General features: G+C 43.3%; 1 protein-coding gene across 2 annotated transcripts in view; it reads right to left on the bottom strand.

The window, feature by feature from the left end:
- The window catches only part of LOC116374360 (netrin receptor UNC5C-like), a 268722-nt gene extending 245533 nt beyond the window's left edge, over nt 1-23189 (bottom strand). For both annotated transcript variants that reach the window (XM_031826378.1, XM_031826379.1), the window contains exon 1: nt 22631-23189. In XM_031826378.1, the coding sequence (XP_031682238.1) occupies nt 22631-22751 (121 nt within the window). In that variant the 5' untranslated portion in view covers nt 22752-23189. The remainder of the gene's footprint in view (nt 1-22630) is intronic.
- Between the last annotated feature and the right edge of the window lie 249 nt (nt 23190-23438).

Here is a 23438-nt window from a genome sequence, read left to right as displayed (position 1 = left end):
TGAGTGATCCAAAGAGAAAGAGAGAATAAAAAAGGAAGAGTTTGGTTAGACATGACCGGCAGTGAAGAGGGGACGTGGTGCCGCTGATAGAGGTTAGACATGACCGGCAGTGAAGAGGGGACGTGGTGCCGCTGATAGAGGTTAGACATGACCGGCAGTGAAGAGGGGACGTGGTGCCGCTGATAGAGGTTAGACATGACCGGCAGTGAAGAGGGGACGTGGTGCCGCTGATAGAGGTTAGACATGACCGGCAGTGAAGAGGGGACGTGGTGCCGCTGATAGAGGTTAGACAGCTAGGCTACATCCCCTCTGTGTGAGACATCCATTACACTGTTGCCCTACCCGTGGTTCACCAGAGACCCACACGGTGTCTGTTTGTCTGTCAGGACTGTCCTAGACTGTCCATTCCAATCACACCGTCAGCAGCTTCAAGTCCTGTTGACTTTACAGGGCCGACCATTGACGCTCCCTGGACTTGACATGCTCCATGGAAATTCCTGAAACCCTACACTGCATTCTGTCAAGTTCTTATTAAAACAAACTACAGGAACAGAACCCAAATGGAAGCTTCAATGTAAATATTCAAGCTCGTGTTTTCTCATGCCCTCGTCTCTCATATTCAATCAATGGAGGAATCAAACTGCCAACAAGAAAAATGGCCCCCTAAAACTAAAAGCAGGTTTCCACAGGATGGAAACACAATAAGGCTCAGTTTTCCATACCCAATCATTCCCCAAAAGGACGAAGGGGAACAAACACATGCATATGATTCTGAGGAAATAAAATCAACTCAAACCTTACTACAGATTCAGTTTTTTTCAACATTGTTGTGCTTTTTTTGTATACTTAATGTTCTTACTGGTCCTGTGTGGCTCACTTGGTAGTGCATGGCACTTGCAACTCCAGTGTTGTGGGTTCAATACCCATGGGGGATGAGCACAGGAAATACAGTTTTTACAGCGGGTTGGTCAAAACAAGCATTGTGATTGGTTGAGACACATTCTAAGCCATAATTTAAAAAACGGTTTACCAGCACGGATATGCCTATGATGCAAAAATTGGCATTTCGTTTTCTGTTCCATCTGAGAAACCCCTGCGCAAATCCACTGTCCCATCAGCCCAGCCAGCCAGTCAATTCATTAACTTGATCTCCACTGGAAGAGGCATCTACATTATTTCCTCTTGCTTCTAGCTAACATTTGGTATGCAATAACGGGGGTTTGTAGAAACATTGCTGTCTGTCTCTCAACATTTGCAATGTAGTTTCAAAATTGAAATTCGATCTCCACTGTCCACTTGAGAATTAACGTGTCAGGACGAGACAGACATCTTTTCTCAGCCAGTCGAAATCATGAATCAGCATCATTTTTATGGATATATACAAAGGAATGTCAATCAAAAAAACAGGTCAGATGACATGAAGTGCAGCTAGTTTGCTGTCTTACCAGCTTCAGCTTGAAGTGATTGCGTTAGCTGTGTAGTTAGCTAGCTCATCTGAACAACAGTGTCTTGACGAGAGAGCACATTTTCTATGCCAGGCGAAATTGCGCCTCATTAGCTCATTGCTATGGATGTATCCAAAACAGCTTAAACAAACCCAAATGCTGCTACTTTGCTGTTTTTCTAGCTGCACTGTTAACCGTAGTTGGCTAGCTAGCAAACAAGGGGATAAGAAAGTTGCCCGCCAGCATTTAGAATGAACGACTGAGTCGCGTCCATAGATACGGAACAAAAATATTTAATGACTGGGTCTCTGGCAACCTACCCAATAGAATTATCGGCCAGCCGGCTTGGCTAGCAACCATAGATGTGTCGGGACAAGGCCTATATTTTTGTTGAGCGATGAAATAGTAGCCTTTGAATACATTTATCAAAATAAAGTTTTTATTTAATTGGTAACTCATTGTAGAAAAGCAATTGTACCCTTGAGGTTGTGCAAAATGACTGTAAACAGTCACACCCTCTCATATACAATTGCTTTAATGAAAATGTATGCACTTACTACAGTAAATTGCTCTGGATAAGAGCATCTGCTAAATTACTCAAATGTTACAAAATATATTTTCATGAACAAAGCAGCCCAGAATAGCTGTGGTTAACGTGTCTGTATCCTACTGGAGTTACGATGCGTCTGCCTGTTCAAATGGCTTCTTAAAGCCACACAGCTTAGAAGAAGCGGCTGTGCTATCTGTCTCCTTCCTCTCCTCCTCTTTCTAGTCTTCCTCTTTGGCCTGTCTCTGTGCTTTTGTTGGCGGAGCCTGTGCTCACTAGAGCCTAGCTGCACAATAAAGCATCTCACAGTGATAAAACACAGAAAATGTATCCGGTGGAAAGCTAGTATGTTTTGCTGTAAAAACATAATGATTTAGTAATGTGTTCTTTTGCAAATGAGAGGAGTAAGGGAATGTGTACGCTGGCATTTATGCTGGAGGCTACCGGAGGAAACACCTCCGAAGACGCGTGATTTACACTGCACAGATTGACCCGTTCACATGGCAACCGTTGCCGTGGTGTGTGGCTCCCCCTCCACCTCTCTGTGATGCGGTGAGTAATCCCCCCCCCAACTAATACCTGCCAGCTCGGCTTACCCTGTGTCAGCCTAAAAAACCTGGGAACCCCTACTCTTTGTGTGTCACCAGTGAATTATCGGTTTCCGGTGCACATGTTACAACATAGCTACAGCAACCCATTATGGTGTATTGGTTTCCACTGGCGTGCTGGTCCTCCAACATATGTGTTACTGTATGGGGTCATGTTTTATAGGGGTCTGGACTTACAGGAATAAGCCCGTCATCTCATTTCATATCAATCATTTATTCCGTACACCAAACTTCTTCCTCTATAACAAGCCTCCTTATTATAAAATTCAATAGGGATGGATGGCTGGAGGCTTGTGAAAAAATAACTGATCCAAATCTACACTAAAACAAAATGAACATTGTTTGGAAGCCATTCATAAGTTTGATTTATGTACGTTCCCGTACACTGCCTTGAAGCATTCCATAAAACCAGACAGTCGAGACTCCATTCACAGTCCTCTTAGCCTTCGACCTTCAAAACAGCCATTTGTGGTAGGTTCAGTTCCAGTCTGATCATCACAACAACATTCATTATTCGCCCTCTTCCTGCTCTCTATTTGATCAACCACTTCTGGACTGTTTATCCCATTCTACGCCCTACCTAACTTAACCATTTCCATACTTTTCCACAGAGGATGAAACCAAATATGTTCTGCATATCTGTTTATCTGGGCCCTCTGTGTGCTGCCTCCCTGATGACATACCATTTGAAGAAGGTCATAAAATATTGCACCAAAAATGTAATACATCCAATGGCTACTCTATAGTTGAAACCCCCCCCCCCCCCCCCCCCATCAGACTCAGAGGAAAGTGCTGTGACAGATCTGGTTCTGTTAGAATATTAGAGCCCACACATATCATCCTGACCTCATTTCCACATCTGTGATTAATTATGTTTAACTTCCACTGACCCCTTTATGAGCTGCTTTCAGTCATGTTCACCTCATCTCCATAAGGCTGTCCATTCCACTGGCCTGAGTGGTATGAGAAGTGTCTCTCCAGGGCTAGGGAGTAAAATAAGACTCTATGAGTCCCTTTAATTTGACAGACAACTTCAGATTTGATCAGTATTCTACACTTTGGTTCCTGACTGCATTTCTGAAGAGAAATACAGCATAGACAGCCTTTATTTAGAGAGCAGACAAACTAACTTCATGACAATGAGGTTCACAACAAGGATAAGGGGAGTCGTAGAGTAACCCTTCGCCATGGGGTTTCTGACTGGGCCCCTTTTGAATGAGCCCAGTGTAACTCTGCCTGCCAGCTAGCTGCTTCAGTCACTGGGGACTGATCACAGAGACACACCAACACACAAACACATGCTGTACAAACACAGAAAAGTGCTGACACCCGAGAGCCACCTTGAGCTGAGAAATAATGGTGGGATTACAGTAACAAGCCCCAAAGTGGAGACAAGAGGTCAGAGTTTGGGGACGGGGTCCATCACACACACGTAGACAAGATACATTAAAAACACATTAAAGGGAAAAAGAAGTCGTGGTTATTTACGTGGCTAGACCACTAATGACGTTAGTGCATTAGAGCATTATAAAACATCAAAACAAAAATAACAATTGATCATAATTCCGATATAATTATAAATGATTTCAATAACATTTATTTCTTAAGTGTTTAAGCGTCTTGACACACACAGTCGTCACTTTCTCTCTAAGTCAATAACCTGAGAGGGAGGAGAATCGATCCCGCACTCACCCAGGGCACTGCAAACCAATGGCCTTGGCTTTAATTTAGCACCTCATTGAACAGACAGAGTAAGAAACAACAACATCACACATTGACATTCTGACAAACAGTGAATGGTCATAATGGCCTGTTCTGTTTAAAGTATGTTTTGCAGCTCTGTAGATAACAGATAGAAGGAAAACGAGTGGAATTATGAGAAAGATTGATTTCCTGGGGATGAATGGCCTGGTATTTGTCATAGATTTATCTAGAGCAGACTATCCTTCCAGGGTCAGTTATTATCACACACACACACACACACACTGTGTAAAACATGCAGAAGTTCAGACAGTATTTAAAAAGGTCAGGGTTAAAAAGTGTGTGCGTGAGGGGGGAGGATCCCAGGGAAAACTGGTAAATGTATAGCAGGACAGGTCTAAATCAACGGGTGGGAGTATAATCTCTGCTTCTGCAGTGGTTAATGTTGTCCAGAACCAGTCTCAGGGATTTAGGGGTGAGACACAGAGCTGTTATCTCCTTAGATAACCCAGAGACACCCCTACAACACACACCACCCCAAAATCCATTTACTTCTTCCTGGTAAGGATGGCCAAATATATAGGCCTAATGTAGCAGTGTTCTACCCACACTCCCCATTACTGCAACCCCTGCCTCATTTCCCATTCCAGTTTAGACCATTAATTAGTGTAAGGGGACAAGAAGTAACCTTGTTCTTCTTGCATCCCTAGTCTGCCTCTATTGAGCTCTAATGTAGCTGAAACCACAAATTCTTGTGAGATCTTGTGTGTGTGTGTGGGGGGTGGACGATAGGGGAGGAGGAGAGTGAGGGTGGGAGGGAGGGAGGATAGGGGAGGAGGAGAGGGAGGGACGGATGTAGGATAGGGGAGGAGGAGAGGGAGGGAGGGAGGATAGGGGAGGAGGAGAGGGAGGGAGGATATGAGGGAGGGAGGGAGGGAGGGAGGGAGGGAGGGAGGGAGGGAGGGAGGGAGGGAGGGAGGGAGGGAGGGAGGGAGGGAGGGAGGGAGGGAGGGAGGGAGGGGAGGGAGGGAGGGAGGATAGGGGAGGAGGAGAGGGAGGGAGGGAGGGAGGATAGGGGAGGAGGAGAGGGAGGGAGGATATGGGAGAGGGAGGGAGGGATGTAGGATAGGGGAGGAGGAGAGGGAGGGAAGGAGGAGAGGGGAGGAGGAGAGGGAGGATAGGGGAGGAGGAGGGGGGGGGAGGGAGAGGGGGGTCCCTCATTCACAAACATTTATCTGTGCTGGCCTTTCATCAGGTGCTTTAAGAGCTCAGGAATAACAGAGGGAGATGCTGACAAACATTAGACAGGAACCCCCCCCCCCCCCCCCCCCCTGCATGCCTCAATGCTGACATACAGTACATACACCAAAGCACTACCAAGACTCATGCTGTGTCTCCACGGACAACTCAGCAGATAACGGGTTAATGCTTAACAAAATACCAGGCAGTAAGATATATTACTTATATGATGGATTAATGCTGTTTCTATTCTTCGAGGGGTTTTAACATTTGATTGAGTTGTGTTCCTCTAACAGTGTTCCACAGTGAAAGCAGCAAGCTTTAGTTCGCTGCACAAGAAGACATGGCAGTGCCCGGATTAATTAAAGGTTTAGCTTTGCCAATCAGTAGACAGCATAGATAGGAGCTCTCTAAGGAGGCAGGATTTCCATAGTGGTGGTGTACAGTATAGTACAGTACAGTAGGTTGCAGACGATGCCTGCTCTGCTCCATACTGTGTGGTGGTGGAGGTGTTGGATTAGTTAACACACCCATCAGCTCAGATCAGCCACCTCCTGCTGCTGCTGCTGTCAGCCACCCAGGTCTTTCTCATTTGCGCTGCATGACTTAGGATGACTTTATAATGACTTTAGCTCCAAAGAAAGATGCTGTAGTTTTCTTGAAAGTAAAAAACCCTCCTCTCTCTTATAATGGGACACAAATCCATTTGTACTCACTGTAGGCCTAGATTCTGTATTCTGTGCAGTTTGGGGTCTGAGGTGCATAGCATGTATGGCATGGCACATAGTGGTGGTTTCCATTTCCCCATCTCCTGTAGCTCTGTGCCATGTCCCAATCTGTACAGTACTATAGCCTACAGATGCATTATCTTAATTTGACCCTGCTTCTCACAGCAGGAAAATAATCAATTATTTAAAAAGGACATTTTATGTAGGGGTTGATACATTTTTGTTAGGGCAAATCAAGTCTGACATTTTAAAGTGGAAATTACTAACTTTAGAAGCCTTTTCAAACTTGAATACATTACAATTTGCATTTCCTGCCATGCAGGAAAATGATTTGCGACAACAGAGTGATCAGATTAAGATACAGAATCTGTACTGTAGTGTACCTGCTGGGGCAAGGCAGCACCGGGAGTCTGCAGGGAACACCATTAAAGGACAGCAGGGGAATAACAGCCATACGACTGACTGGGCTGTTTGGTGATCATCAGCACTTTGGGATTTTTTGTAGAGTCTGCTGTATTCGTGTAACATCCGTGTGCCAGCAGCATTCCAATTCAGTCCCAAATCCCCCCACTCTGCCTATTCTGTGTCCTAATCCTCTTAAAATAGGTAAACTAACATGCATAGCTACAGCATAGCTACAGGAGAGGACATCACTGTGATTGTCTAGTGTCTACTTACTGTGTGTGTCAGGTAGTAGGCCGAAGCAGTATTTCACCAGGTGAGGTATACAGTGGCTCAAGAACTGTTCCATAGTGTGTTGGAGTGTGAGACGAGTGTATGAGTTGACTCTATTGCATACAGTGGCTTGAGAAAGTATTCACCCCCTTGGCATTTTTCCTATTTTGTTGCCTTACAACCTGGAATTAAAATGTATTTTGGGGGAATTTGTATATTTGATTTACACAACATGCCTACCACTGAGTGTGGAGTGTTGCTTTAGCAGTATGCTTAGGGTCATTGTTCTGCTGGAAGGTGAACCTCTGTCCCAGTCTCAAATCTCTGGAAGACTGAAACAGGTTTCCCTCAAGAATTTCCCTGTATTTAGCGCCATCCATCATTCCTTTAATTCTTACCAATTTCCCAGTTCCTGCCGATTAAAAACATCCCCACAGCATGATGCTGCCACCACCATGCTTCACTGTGGGGATCGTGTTCTAAGGGTGATGAGAGGTGTTGGGTTTGCGATAGACATAGCGTTTTCCTTGATGGCCAAAAAGCTACATTTTTGTCCTTCTTCCATATGTTTGGGGAGTCTCCCACATGCCTTTTGGTGAACACCAAACATGTTTGCATGTTTTTTTCTTTAAGCAATGGCTTTTTTTTCTGGTCACTCTTCCGTAAAGCCCAGCTCTGTGGAGTGTATGGCTTAAAGTGGTCCTGTGGACAGATACTCAACTCACAGCTGTGGAGCTTTGCAGCTCCTTCAGGGTTATCTTTGGTCTCTTTGTTGCCTCTCTGATTAATGCCCTTCTTAGCTGGTCCGTGAGTTTTAGTGGGCGGCCCTCTCTTGGCAGGTTTGTTATGGTGCCATATTCTTTCCATTTTTTAATAATGGATTTAATGGTGCTCCGTGGGATGTACAAGGTTTAGGATATTTTTATAACCCAACCCTGATCTCTACTTCTCCACAACTTTGTATCTGACCTGTTTGGAGAGCTCCTTGGCCTTCATGGTGCCGCTTGCTTGGTGGTGCCCCTTGCTTAGTGGTGTTGCAGACTCTGGGGCCTTTCAGAACAGGTGTATATATACTGAGACACTCATGTGATTGCACACAGGTGGACTTTATTTAACTAATTATGTGACTTCTGAAGGTAATTGGTTGCACCAGATCTTATTTGGGGGTTTCACAGCAAAGAGGGCGAACACATGCACTTACCACGTTTCCATTTTTTTTCATTTCACTTCACCAATTTGGACTATTTTGTGTGTGTCCATTACATGAAATCCAAATAAGAATCCATTTAAGTTACAGGTTGTAATGCAACAAAATAGGAAAAAAGCCAAGGGGAATGAATACTGTAGTACGAAGTCACTGTCAGTCAACTCATAAACAACAATGTGTCATACGTTAATGCCAAAACAGTTACAAACCGAAACAAAGACAAACAGTGATGCCGTCCATCCCATAACATATCATGTCAGCCATGTGTTTGCTTTAGCTAATTCCTCTTTTGTGTTTGTTGCAATGCTAACCATGCAGACTATGACATATGACAAAAGGCTTGGCAAAAGCACATATATATTTACATGGCTAGTCACATAACAAAAAAACATGCAATTCTGTAGCAACAAGCAACATTGAAAGCACGCCGAAGATTCCATAAATCCAGTCTTTTACCTGCCCTTATAAGGTGATTTCCCCTGGCTGCTTTCCTGCTAAGGGCATGGAAAGATGGAAAAGCAACAGGACGTTTGTGGTTGCACCCCAGTGGAGCCCATAGGGAGAAGAAAGACAAATTAAAGGGCAGAGGATAGAGTGTGTACTTGTACTCACTCATGATGTGCCCTGTCAGTCCCTCTCCTTATAATGGCATGAGAAGGGCCACTTAATTGGAAATTACTTTTCCCTCCCTCTCTCTTTCTTTCCTTCTCCCTGTCTCTCCCATTCCCTCTCTCCCTCTTGTCCTCCAGTTCTCTCACCTCTGATCATAATTGGCCTCTCCATGAGGAGTGGGGGCCATAGTACTCCCCTGAACCCCCTCTCCTCTCCTCTCTTCTCCTCTCCTCTCCTTGTCTGGGATCCTTCAGTGTAATTACTGGGGTGTTAGCTGATTCACCCTCTGAATGTGAAATTACTGTGAATGTTACAAGCCACCAGCCACCTTAAATTGGGAGAGCCATTACCTGGCATTAACTTCAAAACAGAGGTGAGAACACAGGTAACCATCACCATCATCATCGTAATCATCATCCCTTATCCAAGCTGGTAGGTTGATTGAGAACAGGGGCTCTTTTTCAATGACCATTTTCAGTGACTTAATGCAGTCAAAAGTCAAAATGGAACACAGTACTCTGAAGATAGTAGTCAGACAGAAATGATCGCTCACTGAGCTCTCTAATGCATTCTGTGTCACTCCAAACCCTGAGCACTCATGAAAACAAAGCCGCACACACACACACACACACACACACACATTACACACACACATTACACACACACACATTACACACAGCACTTCAGCTGTGTATGTGATGTGAATGGGAGAGGCTTTCCGCTCTCTGGGTGGTATTGAAGAGGAGTATCCGTTGTGCTGAAACAGAGGTCAGCCGTTCTGGCACAGGCCTGCTTGTCAAGTGCTGCTACTTGTGCTGGGCCCTGCTAATGTACTGCTAATAGAAGTGAATGTTGTACTGTGACGCTCTCCTGCAGTTTAGAGTGTCACTCTGCAGGGTGATTAATGACATTCTCCTTTCCTCTTCACTCTCTGTCAACCTCTCATCTTCTCTCTCTCCCTCTCAACGTCTACATCCTACTCTCTCTCCTCTTTGACTCTCACCCTCTCCAATCTTGCCTCCCGCCTTTCCTCTCTCCTCTCTACTGTATTTCTGCTCCCCTCCCTCCCTCCCTCCCTCCCTCCCTCCCAACCCTCCCCTCTCTACTGTATCTCCCTCCCTCCCTCCCCTCTCTCCTCTCTACTGTATCTCTGCTCCCTCCCTCCCTCCCCTCTCTCCTGTATCTCTGCTCCCCTCCCTCCCTCCCCTCTCTCCACTGTATCTCTGCTCCCCTCCCTCCCTCCCCTTTCTCCTCTCTACTGTATCTCTGCTCCCCTCCCTCCCTCCCCCCTCCCTCCTTCCCTCCCCCCCCTCCCTCCCTCCCTCCCTCCCAACCCTCCCCTCTCTACTGTATCTCCCTCCCTCCCCTCTCTCCTCTCTACTGTATCTCTGCTCCCTCCCTCCCTCCCCTCTCTCCTGTATCTCTGCTCCCCTCCCTCCCTCCACTGTATCTCTGCTCCCCTCCCTCCCTCCCCTTTCTCCTCTCTACTGTATCTCTGCTCCCCTCCCTCCCTCCCCCCTCCCTCCTTCCCTCCCACCCCCCCTCCCTCCCTCCCCCCCCCCCCCTCCCTCCTTCCCTCCCTCCCTCCCTCCCTCCCTCCCTCCCTCTTCTTTCTTTTGTATCTCAGTGAATAAGACAGACGACACACAGGATGTAGGGAGTCGTTACTGTGCCCATGATACAGTATCTAGCTGCATCTGCACAGCTGGAGATATCCGGATTCAACAGCACTGCTGCACACACATCCAGTGAAGTAACAGTCGTGTACCTTTTCCCACCAATAAAAATAGAAAGTGACGTCAGGTGTGGGGACACAAACACAGCAGTCTCTTTTCACAGTAATTATCACACTGAACCACACACTGTCTGGGGTAGAGCCAACAAACAGCATGTTCCTCTGACATCATCAGCCTGAGGAAAAGGCTCCGGGTGGCCATTTGTGATGACATACACAGTGTTGGGTTTTGCCCTTTGCCATCACCTATGTGTGAGTGCTTATGTTACTGAGTCTCATTTTCCCTCAATTAAATATGGGCTTTAAAGTATAAACTGTGTCATCTTGTCACATTCTGGGAATTGCCAAAAGGTCTTAGCGCTATGTAATTCACAAGCATTACTCCACACACAATGTGCTCATTGTGCATACAGGCATCGTTTGTGAAATGACCGCAATGGCTGTAACCTTAGCAGCACCTCTGGGACCAGAGTTGCCAGGCAATGGGGGGAAACGGTTAGAGTAAAAATAATGATAGCAATAACATTCTCACTAACCTCCATTTTTTTAATACACTTTCTGATCAATCTTGACATACGAGGGCGAGAGTGTGCATGTAATGCGTGTGTGTGCCTCTGCATGTGTGGTTAGGCCTCCACACTAACTTTCCCTTCACTTAAAAAATGACAAACTCTGTCTGGTAGTTTGAACAATATAGATCCCAGTAGCTTTTCTCTCCAATAAACAAAGCTCAGAAGACACACACTAAAGACTAGGGGGAAAGAGGGAGAGAGGGAGAGAGAGTGAGATACTCCATGGGTTGTGTTTAGTTAGATTGGGTTGATTTGATTTGATTAGGATCCCCATTAGCCGATGCCAATGGCAACTTTATAATACGGCTCTGTATAATACTGTAAGTTTCCTTGAATTTGTTCTGGACCTGGGAACTGTGAAAAGACCTCTGGTGGTATAGTGGATTAAGTGCGTGTGTCATTTAGGCTTGGACGATATCCAGATTTCCATACTATCATACCATTCTTTTGCCATCCTGAGATTTACGCTATTTTCGGCATACCATACAGGGGTGCTAAAAATGAGCGAAAAAAAGCTCATTGGGCGTCAATTACCAGAATGCTAAGAAAATTAGCACAAGTAATAGCTAAATCACATGGACGCTGTTAGCTAAATGCTAATTAGCGAAAACGAGCATAATTTAATTGCAAAGACATGCTAAAGCATAGCTAGTAGCTACCGAATGTCATTTTCGGTAAGTGTGGACATTTACAAGCGAAAGTGAAGGAGAGAAATTGTGCAACTGAAAAAATGTATGCATGCTTTTCTGAAGGAAGATTAGCATGTGTACATGAAGCATAGGGGGAAAGTATGAAGAAAGGAAAAGACGCTAGTAGAGAAAAAATGGCAGCTCATCCAGAGCTCTTGGACATCTCAAACACGGCAGAAAGACATTTTAAGACATCTGATGGCAAACATTTAGTAGTGAATTGCATACAGTGTCACCTCATGCGCGTTGCGCAATAGAGACTCCCCGATAGATATAGAACGCAATGGACTCACCACCTCCAGCTTTCTCCTGTTGTGCTATTTACAAACAAACAGGTGACTGGCTCAACTTTTCAACGGAATCGGCAGACTGAATACACCCCTGATCACAGGCAAAAGCAGTTCACTATCATAGCAGTTAAATCGTTGTATAATTCCTTCTCGCATCTACGAACTGTCCTCCTCTCACCCTTTCTCTTCGATTGTGGACTTCAGTGCACAACACATCAGCTGGCTGTGACTAGGCAAAATAACCTTTCCAAGCCAAACCTTCATATCATGAATGCTAACCGCTACACACAGCCTACAGCGTTGTCACTATATTAGCTAACATCAAGTCAACATAGTTACTAGAACTACTAAAACCGCTACAATCATGCAGTACAGTGTACAGTTAGCAAGCAGTTTAGTAGTTACACCGGCGGGCCCCGGTGGCAATAAATTAATAAAACCAAAAGCTTACCTTGACTTGGAAGAGTTCCAGTGTTGGAAAGCCATAGCCACCTAGCTAACATAGCATCCCTCTTTGTTTGAGACGGGTGTTTGAGTAGGCTAAACTAGCGAGTTGGCTGCATTTTCTAGCTAAGTAAGTGAAAGTTAAAAAGAAAATGAAATATAGCTACAGTTTACATACGAATATAGTAGGAAGTTTACATACACCTTAGCCAAATACATTTAAACTCAGTTTTTCACAATTCCTGACATTTAATCAGAGTAAAAATTCGTTTTAGGTCAGTTAGGATCACCACTTTATTTTAAGAATGTGAAATGTCAGAATAAAAGTAGAGAAATAATTTATTTCAGCTTTTATTTATTTATTCACATTCCCAGTGGGTCAGAAGAATACATACACTTAATTAGTATTTGGTAGCATTGCCTTTAAATTGTTTAACTAGGGGTCAAATGTTTTGGGTTGCCTTAAGCATAATTCCCACAATAAGTTGGGTGAATTTTGGCCCATTCCTCCTGACAGAGCGGGTGTAACTGAGTCAGGTTTGTAGGCCTCTTTGCTCGCACTCGCTTTTTCAGTTCTGCCCAAAAAATGTTCTCTAGGAGGTCAGGGCTTTGCGATGGCCAATCCAATATCTTGACTTTGTTGTCCTTAAGCCATTTTGCCACAATTTAGGAAGAATGCTTGGGGTCATTGTCCATTTGGAATAGCCATTTGCGACCAAGCTTTAACTTCCTGACTAATGTGTCGTGATATTGCTGCAATATATCCACATAATTTTCCTCCCTCATGATGCCATCTATTTTGTGAAGTGCACCAGTCCCTCCTGCAGCAAAGCACCCCCACAACATGATGCTGCCAACCCCGTGCTTCACGGTTGGGATGGTGTTCTTCTGCTTGCAAGCCTCTCCATATTTCCTCCAAAACATAACGATAGTTATTATGGCCAAACAGTTCTATTTTTGTTTCATCAGACCAGAGGACAAAAAGTACGATCTTTGGCCCCATGTGCAGTTGAAAACCGTAGTCTGGCTTTTTTAGGGTGGTTTTGGAGCAGTGGCTTCTTCCTTGCTTAGCGGCCTTTCAGGTTATGGCAATACAGACTCATTTTACTGTGGATGTAGATACCTTTGTACCTGTTTCCTCCAGCATCTTCACAAGGTCCTTTGCTGTTCTGGGATTGATTTGCAACTTTCGCATCAAAGTACTTTCATCTCTAGGAGACAGAACACGTCTCCCTCCTGAGCGGTATGACGGCTGTGTGGTCCCATGGTGTTTATACTTGCGTACTATTGTTTGTACAGATGAACGTGGTATCTTCAGGCGTTTGGAAATTGCTTGTGGAGGACTACAATTTGTTTTCTGAGGTCTTTGCTGATTTCTTTTGATTTTCCCATGATGTCCAGCAAAGAGGCACTAAGTTTGAAGGTAGGCCTTGAAATAATTCCACAGGTACACCTCCAATTGACTCAAATTATATCAATTAGCCTATCAGAAGCTTCTAAAGCCATGACATCATCTTCTGGAATTTTACAAGTTGTTTAAAGGCACAGTCAACTTTGTGTATGTAAACTTCTGACCCACTGGAATTGTGATTCAGTAAATTATAAGTGAAATAATCTGTCTGTAAACAATTGTTGGATAAATGACTTGTGTCATGCACAAAGTAGATGTCCTAACCGACTTGCCAAAACGATGGTTTGTTAATTAACAAGAAATTTGTGGAGTCGTTGAAAAACAAGTTTTAATGACTCCAACCTAAGTGTATGCAAACTTCCGACTTCAACTGTATCTCTCTCTCTCTCTTCTCTCTCATTTTCGAATAAATTAATTTGGTCAAAACTGTTCAACTATTGTTTTTATCTCTCTTTTAGTCAACTACTCACCATATTTTATGCACTGCAGTGCTAACTAGCTGTAGCTTATGCTTTCAGTACTAGATGAATTCTCTTGTCCTTTAATCGGGTGGACAACATGTCAGTTCATGGTGCAAGAGCTTTTATAGTTTGGAGAACATCCTCCAGAAGGAGTCATAATTACTGTGTACGTCTATGGAAGGGGGTGAGAACCACGAGCCTCCTAGGTTTTGTATTGAAGTCAATGTACCCAGAAGAGGACGGAAATGAGCTGTCCTCCGGCTACACAATGGTGCTACTCTACAGAGTTCTGTTGATTCCACTGTAGACCTTAATTGCAAACAATGTTATTTGTTGACGTGAATATATTTAGTATAGTTTTATCTAAAATTGATCACCTTTTTAATGTTTCACTATTTTTATTTTTATAAAATTCACTGAGGAAGATGGTCCTCCCCTTCCTTCTCTGAGGAGCCTCCACTGGTACCACCCAAGCCTTTGTCATTGCTGTCTGTAAGTTTACTATGCAAACAATTTGGAATGTAACACCAAGGTAACACCAAGTATTGAGTCTCATCAACTTGCTCAACAGCCACACCATTCATTACTAGATTCAGCTGAGGTCTAGAACTTAGGGAATGATTTGGACCAAATACAATGCTCATAGTTTTAGAGATGTTCAGGACCAGTTGATTACTTGCCATCCCATTCTATACCTGACTGCAACTCTTTGTTTAATGTTGCAGTGATTTCGCTAGCTGTGGTTGCTGAAGCGTATAGGATCAAATCATCACCATACATGGACACACAGGCTTTGTTTAATGCCAGTGGCAGGTGATTGGTAAAAATAGAAAAAGAGTAGAGGGCCAAAAGTTCTGCCCTGTGGTATACCACACTTTAAATGTTTAACATTAGATAAACTTACATTAAGGAAAACCCTCTGTGTTATATTAGATAGATAGCTCTGAAACCACGATAAGGCAGAGGTTGAAAGGCCATAACACATACGTTTTTTCAACAACAGGTTATGGTCAATAATATCAAAGACACTGAAATAGTGCAGCTCCCACAATCTTCTTATTATCAATTATTATTGATTATTATCAATTATTATCAGTAGGTGCCAAGGGCACTGATTTGTGTCAAGAACTGCAATGCTGCTGGTTTTTTTATGCTCAACAGTTTCCTGTGTGTATCAATAATCGTCCACCACCCAAAGGACATCCAGCCAACTTGACTGAAGCATTGGAGTCAACATGGGCCAGCATCCTTGTGTAACATTTTCGACACCTTGTAGAAAAAGAACAGTGTAGAAAGACAGGCAATGTTGTCCTTGTAAGACATTTCAGAAATATTAGGAAGGTGTTCCTAATGTTTAGTATACTCAGTGTAGTTACTGTAGTGTTTGTAAACAACCTGGTAGGTTGATTAATAACCTGAACCAGATTACAGGTGAGAAGCCACCTCTAGAGCAGACAGCTTGATGAAAATCAGTCAATATTCAGGTCCCCAAGAAAGTAGAAAGTAGATCACTATTTAAATAAATATCTCTATTTGTAGCAAACTTGAAAATAATTCAATGTGGGGATCAATGTTCCTCTCAAATGTTTTGGGCACTGAGCAAATTTCAGGTCTTGAACCACCTTAGTGATCACTGTGATCGTTTTCACTTAAAATTGTCAAAAATAAACAAAAATAGCTTCTTAGCAAAGAGCAATTTCTCAAGCAAAAATGTTGCTAGGACTGTCTGGGAGTGGTCTGAGTTGGGAAGGGAATGCTCTCCCCACATGGCTGAGAGGTTTGAAACTCTTTCTTATTGGTCTTTTAACTAATTTACCACATGGTGACATCACCATGGAAGGCTAAAATTCCCTACCACCAAAACAGGCTGAAATGTCAGGCGGTCTTTTCAAACAGCTCTTACACTAAAAGGGCATTATCATCATTTTCACAATTTCACAGTATTATTCCAACCTAATAGTTTGGAAATATATATTTAAAACAAAGAAAAATCACGTTTTGGACTGCACTGGGCCTTTAAGTTATAATTTCAGACAGTGGCCAATGGACATTTGTGACTATTTGAGTATAATGTAGGCCCATCGGAGTGGCCTATCAACAAAACCAATGGAGCAAATGCCATAACATTTCCACATGGATTTAGATGTTGACTTCTATGACATTGCCTACAATAGCCAATATGTGGTGTTCAATATAGGTATACATTCCATGAGACTTTAAAAAAAATCTCTTTATAAATATAATAAATTATCTGTAACACAATTGGCCAAATAGCTGACTGAAAATTGCATTATTGAAACCACTTAACAACATTTAATTCATTGCCATACGCTATTACCATACAGAGAATCATACAAAAAAAATGGATGCTAACCTCTGCCTTCAAGCCAGTCTCAAAATAGGACACTGCCCCTTTAAGATAAGAAAAACTCTTTACATGACTCTCTTTGAAAGACAGTTAGAAGTACACATTTTGTGCTCTTGTTGGAAGCAGTCAATCCCCATTGCTATAACCAAACTAGTAACTCACTAACTAGCAAAGAATATCAACAAATGAGCACACGTGGCTACACGCGGCTCTGCTCTGTAATCCAAAATAGGCATTCTAGGTTACTCTTCAACGGAGGGTGATGGAAAAAACGCTGGTGCCCGTGAAATAGAACAAGACTACTCCGATATGCATCTCAACCTAAAACAAAATCCCCACCGCAGTTAGATGTGCTTATCTGCATTGAACAAGACTGTTATTGTGTTGATTCAATACCACTTTCCACAGTTAAGAGAAAATTATATATGTTTAAAGCCAGTGTAAATTTGATTGAAGTTCAATCTCGTGCACCTCTGCGCAAGCTGGCAATTCTTCTGTGTGGGCCTGTTCCAGGAGCTGCACTTGGCCGTCCACAGTTTAGAAGGAACATTGGTGGGGATTGAACTTGATCATAGTAAACATACTTTAAATCCCTAAATGGCCTTACATTTTGGGGGGGTTGATCGTTCTGGCGATCATAATAGAAATAGGCGTTCGAGGGGCTACTATGTAGGTTGCTACATAGTAGCCGACCAGCAGAGCTGAAGTGCTTCAGACCAGACACTGGGGGCTTCATTAATATGGGCTATTTTTAGCCCTTTCCTGGGTAGCTTATCAGTGCTAGACATAATATGGAAAAGAAGAAACAAAGCAACAACAAAAAAAACATTATTCAGCAGCCCATCAATCAGTTGGTGTGTGTGTGTGCTGTGGGGTTGAAGCTACGAACTCATAGTTTGTCCTTGAACCTCAGGAACTTGACCACTATCTGCCTGGACCTATCTACTTGGGCTGGTGGTGGGTTTTCCAATCCTGTAGTCGTACTCCACCTCAATCTTCATGTGGCCCATCTTCAGTTTCTCAATGATAATTTCCCTCTCTTTGTCCTCAGACTGCGTCCAGGTTTCATGTGGAGATTCTGCAATTCCTTCCACACCAATGTTGGTCCCTCGAGATAATCTGATTTCTCCATCATTGTTATCATAGATTCACATACAGAACTGATGTCCTCTCTCAATGAATTACAGATTGTTGTCATCTTGCTCTTCTCCTGTTTAAACTAATCAAGCTGACCCTGGGAGAACTGTAAATTGTTCTTCAAGTCCTGGACCTCTCTGGTCAGATCGTCCATTCTTTTATTAGTTGACTCCACCAGTATTTGGACTTGATGCTATTTTCTTGTTGTTGTAACAACTGCTGGTCGAACTCTTTTTGTTTAAAATATCCTTCACCTGTGATAGAGACACTACTGTCCTCAACAGTACTCCCACCAGCTTTGGTCTTTGTCATGGTAGCAACGTAGGCTACAATTTTACTCCACCCAGTTCCAGAAAGGATAGGTCACAGGGCAGATGGAAACCACAACAAAAATCAGGGATTCAAACAGTCACACTCCCCGGACAATCCGTGGTCCTAGCCGCAAGGGCTATGGGCTGTCTACAAGCTGCTATGGAAATCTGGCTAACTTGAGAGCTAGCTAACGTTAGTTAGAAGCTAGTCTAACGTCTGCGTCAACAAGGGAACAATGAGCTACTTCTCTGGAGCAAAATAGACCTGCTATTCTTCCCTGTAACACGGTGAATGTCCCACACCTTAATGTGATGTTATATGTTGACAATTATTTGAAAATAAGTTCATTCATATTCATTTTGAATAAGAAAGACATGAGAAAGATGCATCTTTCAATGCATGTCACCGGAACTGCTACATGTGGAGAGCTACATGTGGAGAAGCACAGCGAGGATCATTGCCTATGCACAGTGTCTGAAAAGGACAGAGAGGCTAAGCTGGCATCACTGCTCTTCGTTATGAAGTATCTTATGTATCTAATATGCCTTTAATTTAAGTAATAATATAGTTAAATCCTGTTAACACATTTGACTTTTGGTTCTATATAATTGTGTAATTCCATACCTTAGTGACAGCAGGGTGTATGTGCTGGGATGTATTTGAAATAGGCCTATACATTGATTTAGCTATGCACTGTTTGGAGAACGATCCAAGATAAACCCTCTCTTCAACTGCCTCTTCACGCTCATCCTCAGCTCATCTGCATATTCAAACAGTCCCAGAGTGATAGCTGGCCAGCTGGGAGTAGAGGGAGTGGGAGCCCTTCCAAACGGAAGATCCAGTCTACTCTCTCTCTTTCTCTCTCTATCACGCTTTCTCTCTGCTGGAATCAAGCTAGGTGGATTACCTTGTCAAGAGTACAGGTTCAAACATAGACTAATAAGAAGAAAAGCCCGTTTAAGTTCACCATGAGGAGCTACCATCCCGAGAGTCTGTCCCATACTATCAACTATATCTTTCAAAAAATACCCGTGGCTTCCTTACACTCCTCACTATCTAAAAGAGAAAAGCACCAGGATACTGCTGTGCAGAGCAGAACAGGTGTGTCTGGGTAAGTGAGACACTGTAATCACCAAACGGGTGAGTCTTTCTGAGCTGAAGAGACTCTCCAGTGATTTGGAAATGTGCACAGGCAACTCATCAGTGTCCAAAAAAGGCAGGGCCATTAATTAGCCCCAAACAATGTTCTCCTGGCTTATTGACTTCTTAATGTACAGGGAACGACCTGGTTTGTGTTCCCACTCCAGTCAATGAGACAGGCCTCTCCGGGGTTCTGGAATGACCATTATGTCATCCTAGCCCTGCCCTTCAGAAATCAGAGCTGCACTGTATTTCATCCTTCGTTTTCTCCTTTGCTCATTCCTCATTAACTATGTAGGAGACTGTGATCCCGGGGCTGGGACACAGGGCTGGGTATTGGGTTGAGGCTGAGAGCTGGGGCTAGGTCTGGGGCTGGTAGCTGCTGGGAGCTGAAGATGGAGCTTGGGTTGGAGCTGGGGCCAGGACTGACTGAATGTGGGTTGATTTTCCCTGTATGGATCATCTGAAATGATGGTGTTGGGTCTGCAATTTGAAATGGCAGGCTACTCTTGGAATGAGCCAGAGCATGAAGGGCAAAAGAGTGACTTCCAAACCACTCGGAGGAAAAAAATGTATCCTTCCTCCTCCAGCTGGGTCTGTGTTACTAAAGCCCTGAGTTCTGACTCAGAAAATGTGAAAAATCCTCACACCATTACTTACATTATGTGTGCATGGATGTGTTTTGGATTTTCACATACATGCACGATAGGAAAGAGGCCACCCACCTGCCTCCTGAGGAAAAAAACACACACATACAGGAATGCACCCTAGGGGATAGTTTTATACCCTCTTTTGTTTGACAGACAATCCAGCTATGTAGGGAGTCGATTTGGTAAATGGGTTTGGTGTTCTACACTGCTATTTACTGTGTGATAACACCTTAAAAAGAAAACATAGTTTAATATACATCTGTCTCTGTTCCTAATACTGTAATAAAATGTCAGACGGCATTAAAAGAATTAAGAATGATACAGGCCGACACAAAAAAAAACAGAAATTTATATTAAACCAATAATGCCTTCCAGTACTATTGTTGACCGATGACTCTAGCCTCAGCATTGTACCACTGTTCAGATAACAGCAGGTGAATAACCAAGGACAACAGATGCGAGGAGCAACTCTCCTGATGGATGAGGCAGTGATCTATAACACCGAACTTCACCATCCTCTAAAAAGGAGGGAGGGAGGGAGGGAGGGAGGGAGGGAGGGAGGGAGGGAGGGAGGGAGGGAGGGAGGGAGGGAGGGAGGGAGGGAGGGAGGGAGGGAGGGAGGGAGGGAGGGAGGGAGGGAGGGAGAAATGAAAGGTGATGAAAATCCACAACAATAGGAGGCAACATCATATGTCACAACTATATACTTCAGTATAAAATTCTATGAGTGCATTAAAATCCAATGATAAGATTGATCTAACCCATTGTAGCAACAATTGATACATGTGGGTAAAGCGTATGACAAAAGATAAGCCCCCACAGGCAGTTATTAAACTGAATCTTTGCTGATGGGGTTAGAGTAATAAGTAAGTTAAATCAAAATATGTTCAATTGCTGTATTGAGCATACAATATAAGATGGCAGCCAGAGAAGCTTCACTATCAGATAAGTCTTTTTTTATAAAGTCTCATATAAAAGATATCCCGACCAGCGCACTGTGATCCTCACACAGGGTTGAAATCACACTGTGTGAGAAAGGGGGGGGGGGGGAGCGAGAGAGAGGGAGAGAGAAATGGGATAAACACCAAATTGAGACTCAGCATGCAGAATTCTGCAAAAAAATATCCTCAGTGTACAACGTAAAACACCAAATAATGCATGCAGAGCAGAATTAGGCCGATACCCATTAATTATCCAAATCCAGAAAAGAGCGTTAAATTCTAGAACCCCCTAAAAGGAAGCGGTTCCCAAACCTTCCATAACAAAGCCATCACCTACAGAGAAATGAACCTGGAGAAGAGTCCCCTTAGCAAGCTGGTCCTGGGGCTCTGTTCACAAACACAAACACACCCCACAGAGCCCCAGGACAGCAACTCAATTAGACCCAACCAAATCATGAGAAAACAAAAAGATAATTACTTGACACGTTGGAAAGAATTTTCCCAAAAAATTGTGCAAACTAGAATGCGATTTGGCCCTGAACAGACAGTACCCAGTGACAGAATACCTGACCACTGTGACTGACCCAAAATTAAGAAAATATTTGATTATGTACAGACTCAGTGAGCATAGCCTTGCTATTAAGAAAGGCAAGCCGAAGGCAGACCTGGCTTTCAAGAGAAGACAAGCTATGTGCACACTGCCCACATAATGAGGTGGAAACTGAGCTGCACTTCCTAAACTCTTGCCAAATGTATGACCATATTAGAGACACATATTTCCTTTAGATTACACAGACCCACAAAGAATTCGAAAAACAAATCCAATTTTGATAAACTCCCATATCCACAATGTGCAATCACAGCAGCAAGATATGTGACCTGTTGCCACAAGGGCAATCAGTGAAGAACAAACACCACTGTAAATACAACCTATATTTATGTTAATTTATTTTCCCTTTTGTACTTCAGCTATTTGCACATCATTACAACACTGTATATAGACATAATATGACATTTGTAAAGTCTTTATTCTTTTGGAACGTTTGTGAGTGTGGTGTTTACTGTACATTTTTTATTGTTTATTTCACTTTGGTTTATTATCTATGTCACTTGCTTTGGCAATGTAAACATATGTTCCCCATTCCCCTTGAATTGAATTGAGAGCAAGAGAGAGAGAGAGACAGGGAAAAATAAAGAAAAAGATTGTGACGATATGACTCAGGTGTAGCTTAAGCTTCCCAGTCTTTCATAATAAAACAGCAACAAAACGGAGCAAAAATGGGTATGGTCAACCAAGACTATGTTTCTGTTTACACCAAACTAATGCTTCATTGAAGCTGTGTCATTTTAATGCATAGCCTAACACATTTTAAAAACGTTGATATCCACCCCATTACAGTAGTCTACAAGAAACAGTCATTGGGGGGGAATAGCCCAGTGCGTATGGTGTGCCATCATAGACATGACATTTTAGCTACATTTTTCCATTCCAAACTATTTGCGACTCTAGGCTTTTTTCGTTGAGGGCATAAAGTGGCAAGTGTAGATCATTTATCTTGATGTAGACTAACTATGATTTTTTTGTTGCGAAAATCCTGCCTACAAATGATCTACTTTTTGATGGCATAGGCAGCACAACTGGCCATCCGGACAACACTCGAACACTCAGCTCGAGCATTTTTCTGCATGCAGGTATGGCTATAAATTCGATAGTTTACCTTGAGAAGCTCCGATATCCACGAGGGCAATTAGAAAAAACAAAAATATGGTGATCATCTTCAATAAGTATCCCGCGACTCCTCTTCTTCCACTTCTAGCAGTTTGTCCACTGTACCCCATGACGAGGAGTCAAAAACTCCGCGATGAATCAAGTCCAGTGGCTATCAAATGCCGTTCCAAATCACCACAGTCCTTGTAGCAGAGGCAATGGAAGCTTTCGGAGCCTCAAATGTAATGAATAGAAAGGGAAGGTAGAAAGAGGGAGGAAAATTGATAGAGAATCAACTAATTCCAGGACTTCGGTGAAACAGTCTTGAAATACGACAGATATATTACATTGGCTTTATATGAAGGTATGCATGAAAACCTCTGAAATTACCGTTTGCTCTGTTCACTTTAATATTGAACTGGTCTAGCTGAATCTATGGGCCGATGTCTTTTTGATATGTAGTTCATGTTCCGAATCTGAAAATTCACAAAAGTCCTCCGTAACTGGCTCTACCGCGCTCCTCACTCCATCAAGCCAGAGTGTGCAACCTCAGTACCGAGTCTAGCGCACTGATCGACTTTAATCAGAGAAGGCTCCGTCTCTATACTCTGCCGCTTCAACCAATCCAAATACAACGGACTCCTGTCTGTGGATGCCATCTCAAAACCCGGCCTGGCGCTTCGGAATGGATGATATTGATGGACTATAGACGGCTGAGTTGTTATAGCAACAAAACTGATGTGTGTGCAACTTTGGGGCAAAACAGGCTGACTTGGCTTAGAATCAAAGGATTGTTGACAACATGTCAGCTATATTTC

Source organism: Oncorhynchus kisutch, linkage group LG6 (genome assembly GCF_002021735.2).
Source record: "Oncorhynchus kisutch isolate 150728-3 linkage group LG6, Okis_V2, whole genome shotgun sequence".
NCBI classification, from domain to species: Eukaryota; Metazoa; Chordata; class Actinopteri; order Salmoniformes; family Salmonidae; genus Oncorhynchus; species Oncorhynchus kisutch.
This window is presented reverse-complemented; position numbering and strand designations above follow the sequence as displayed.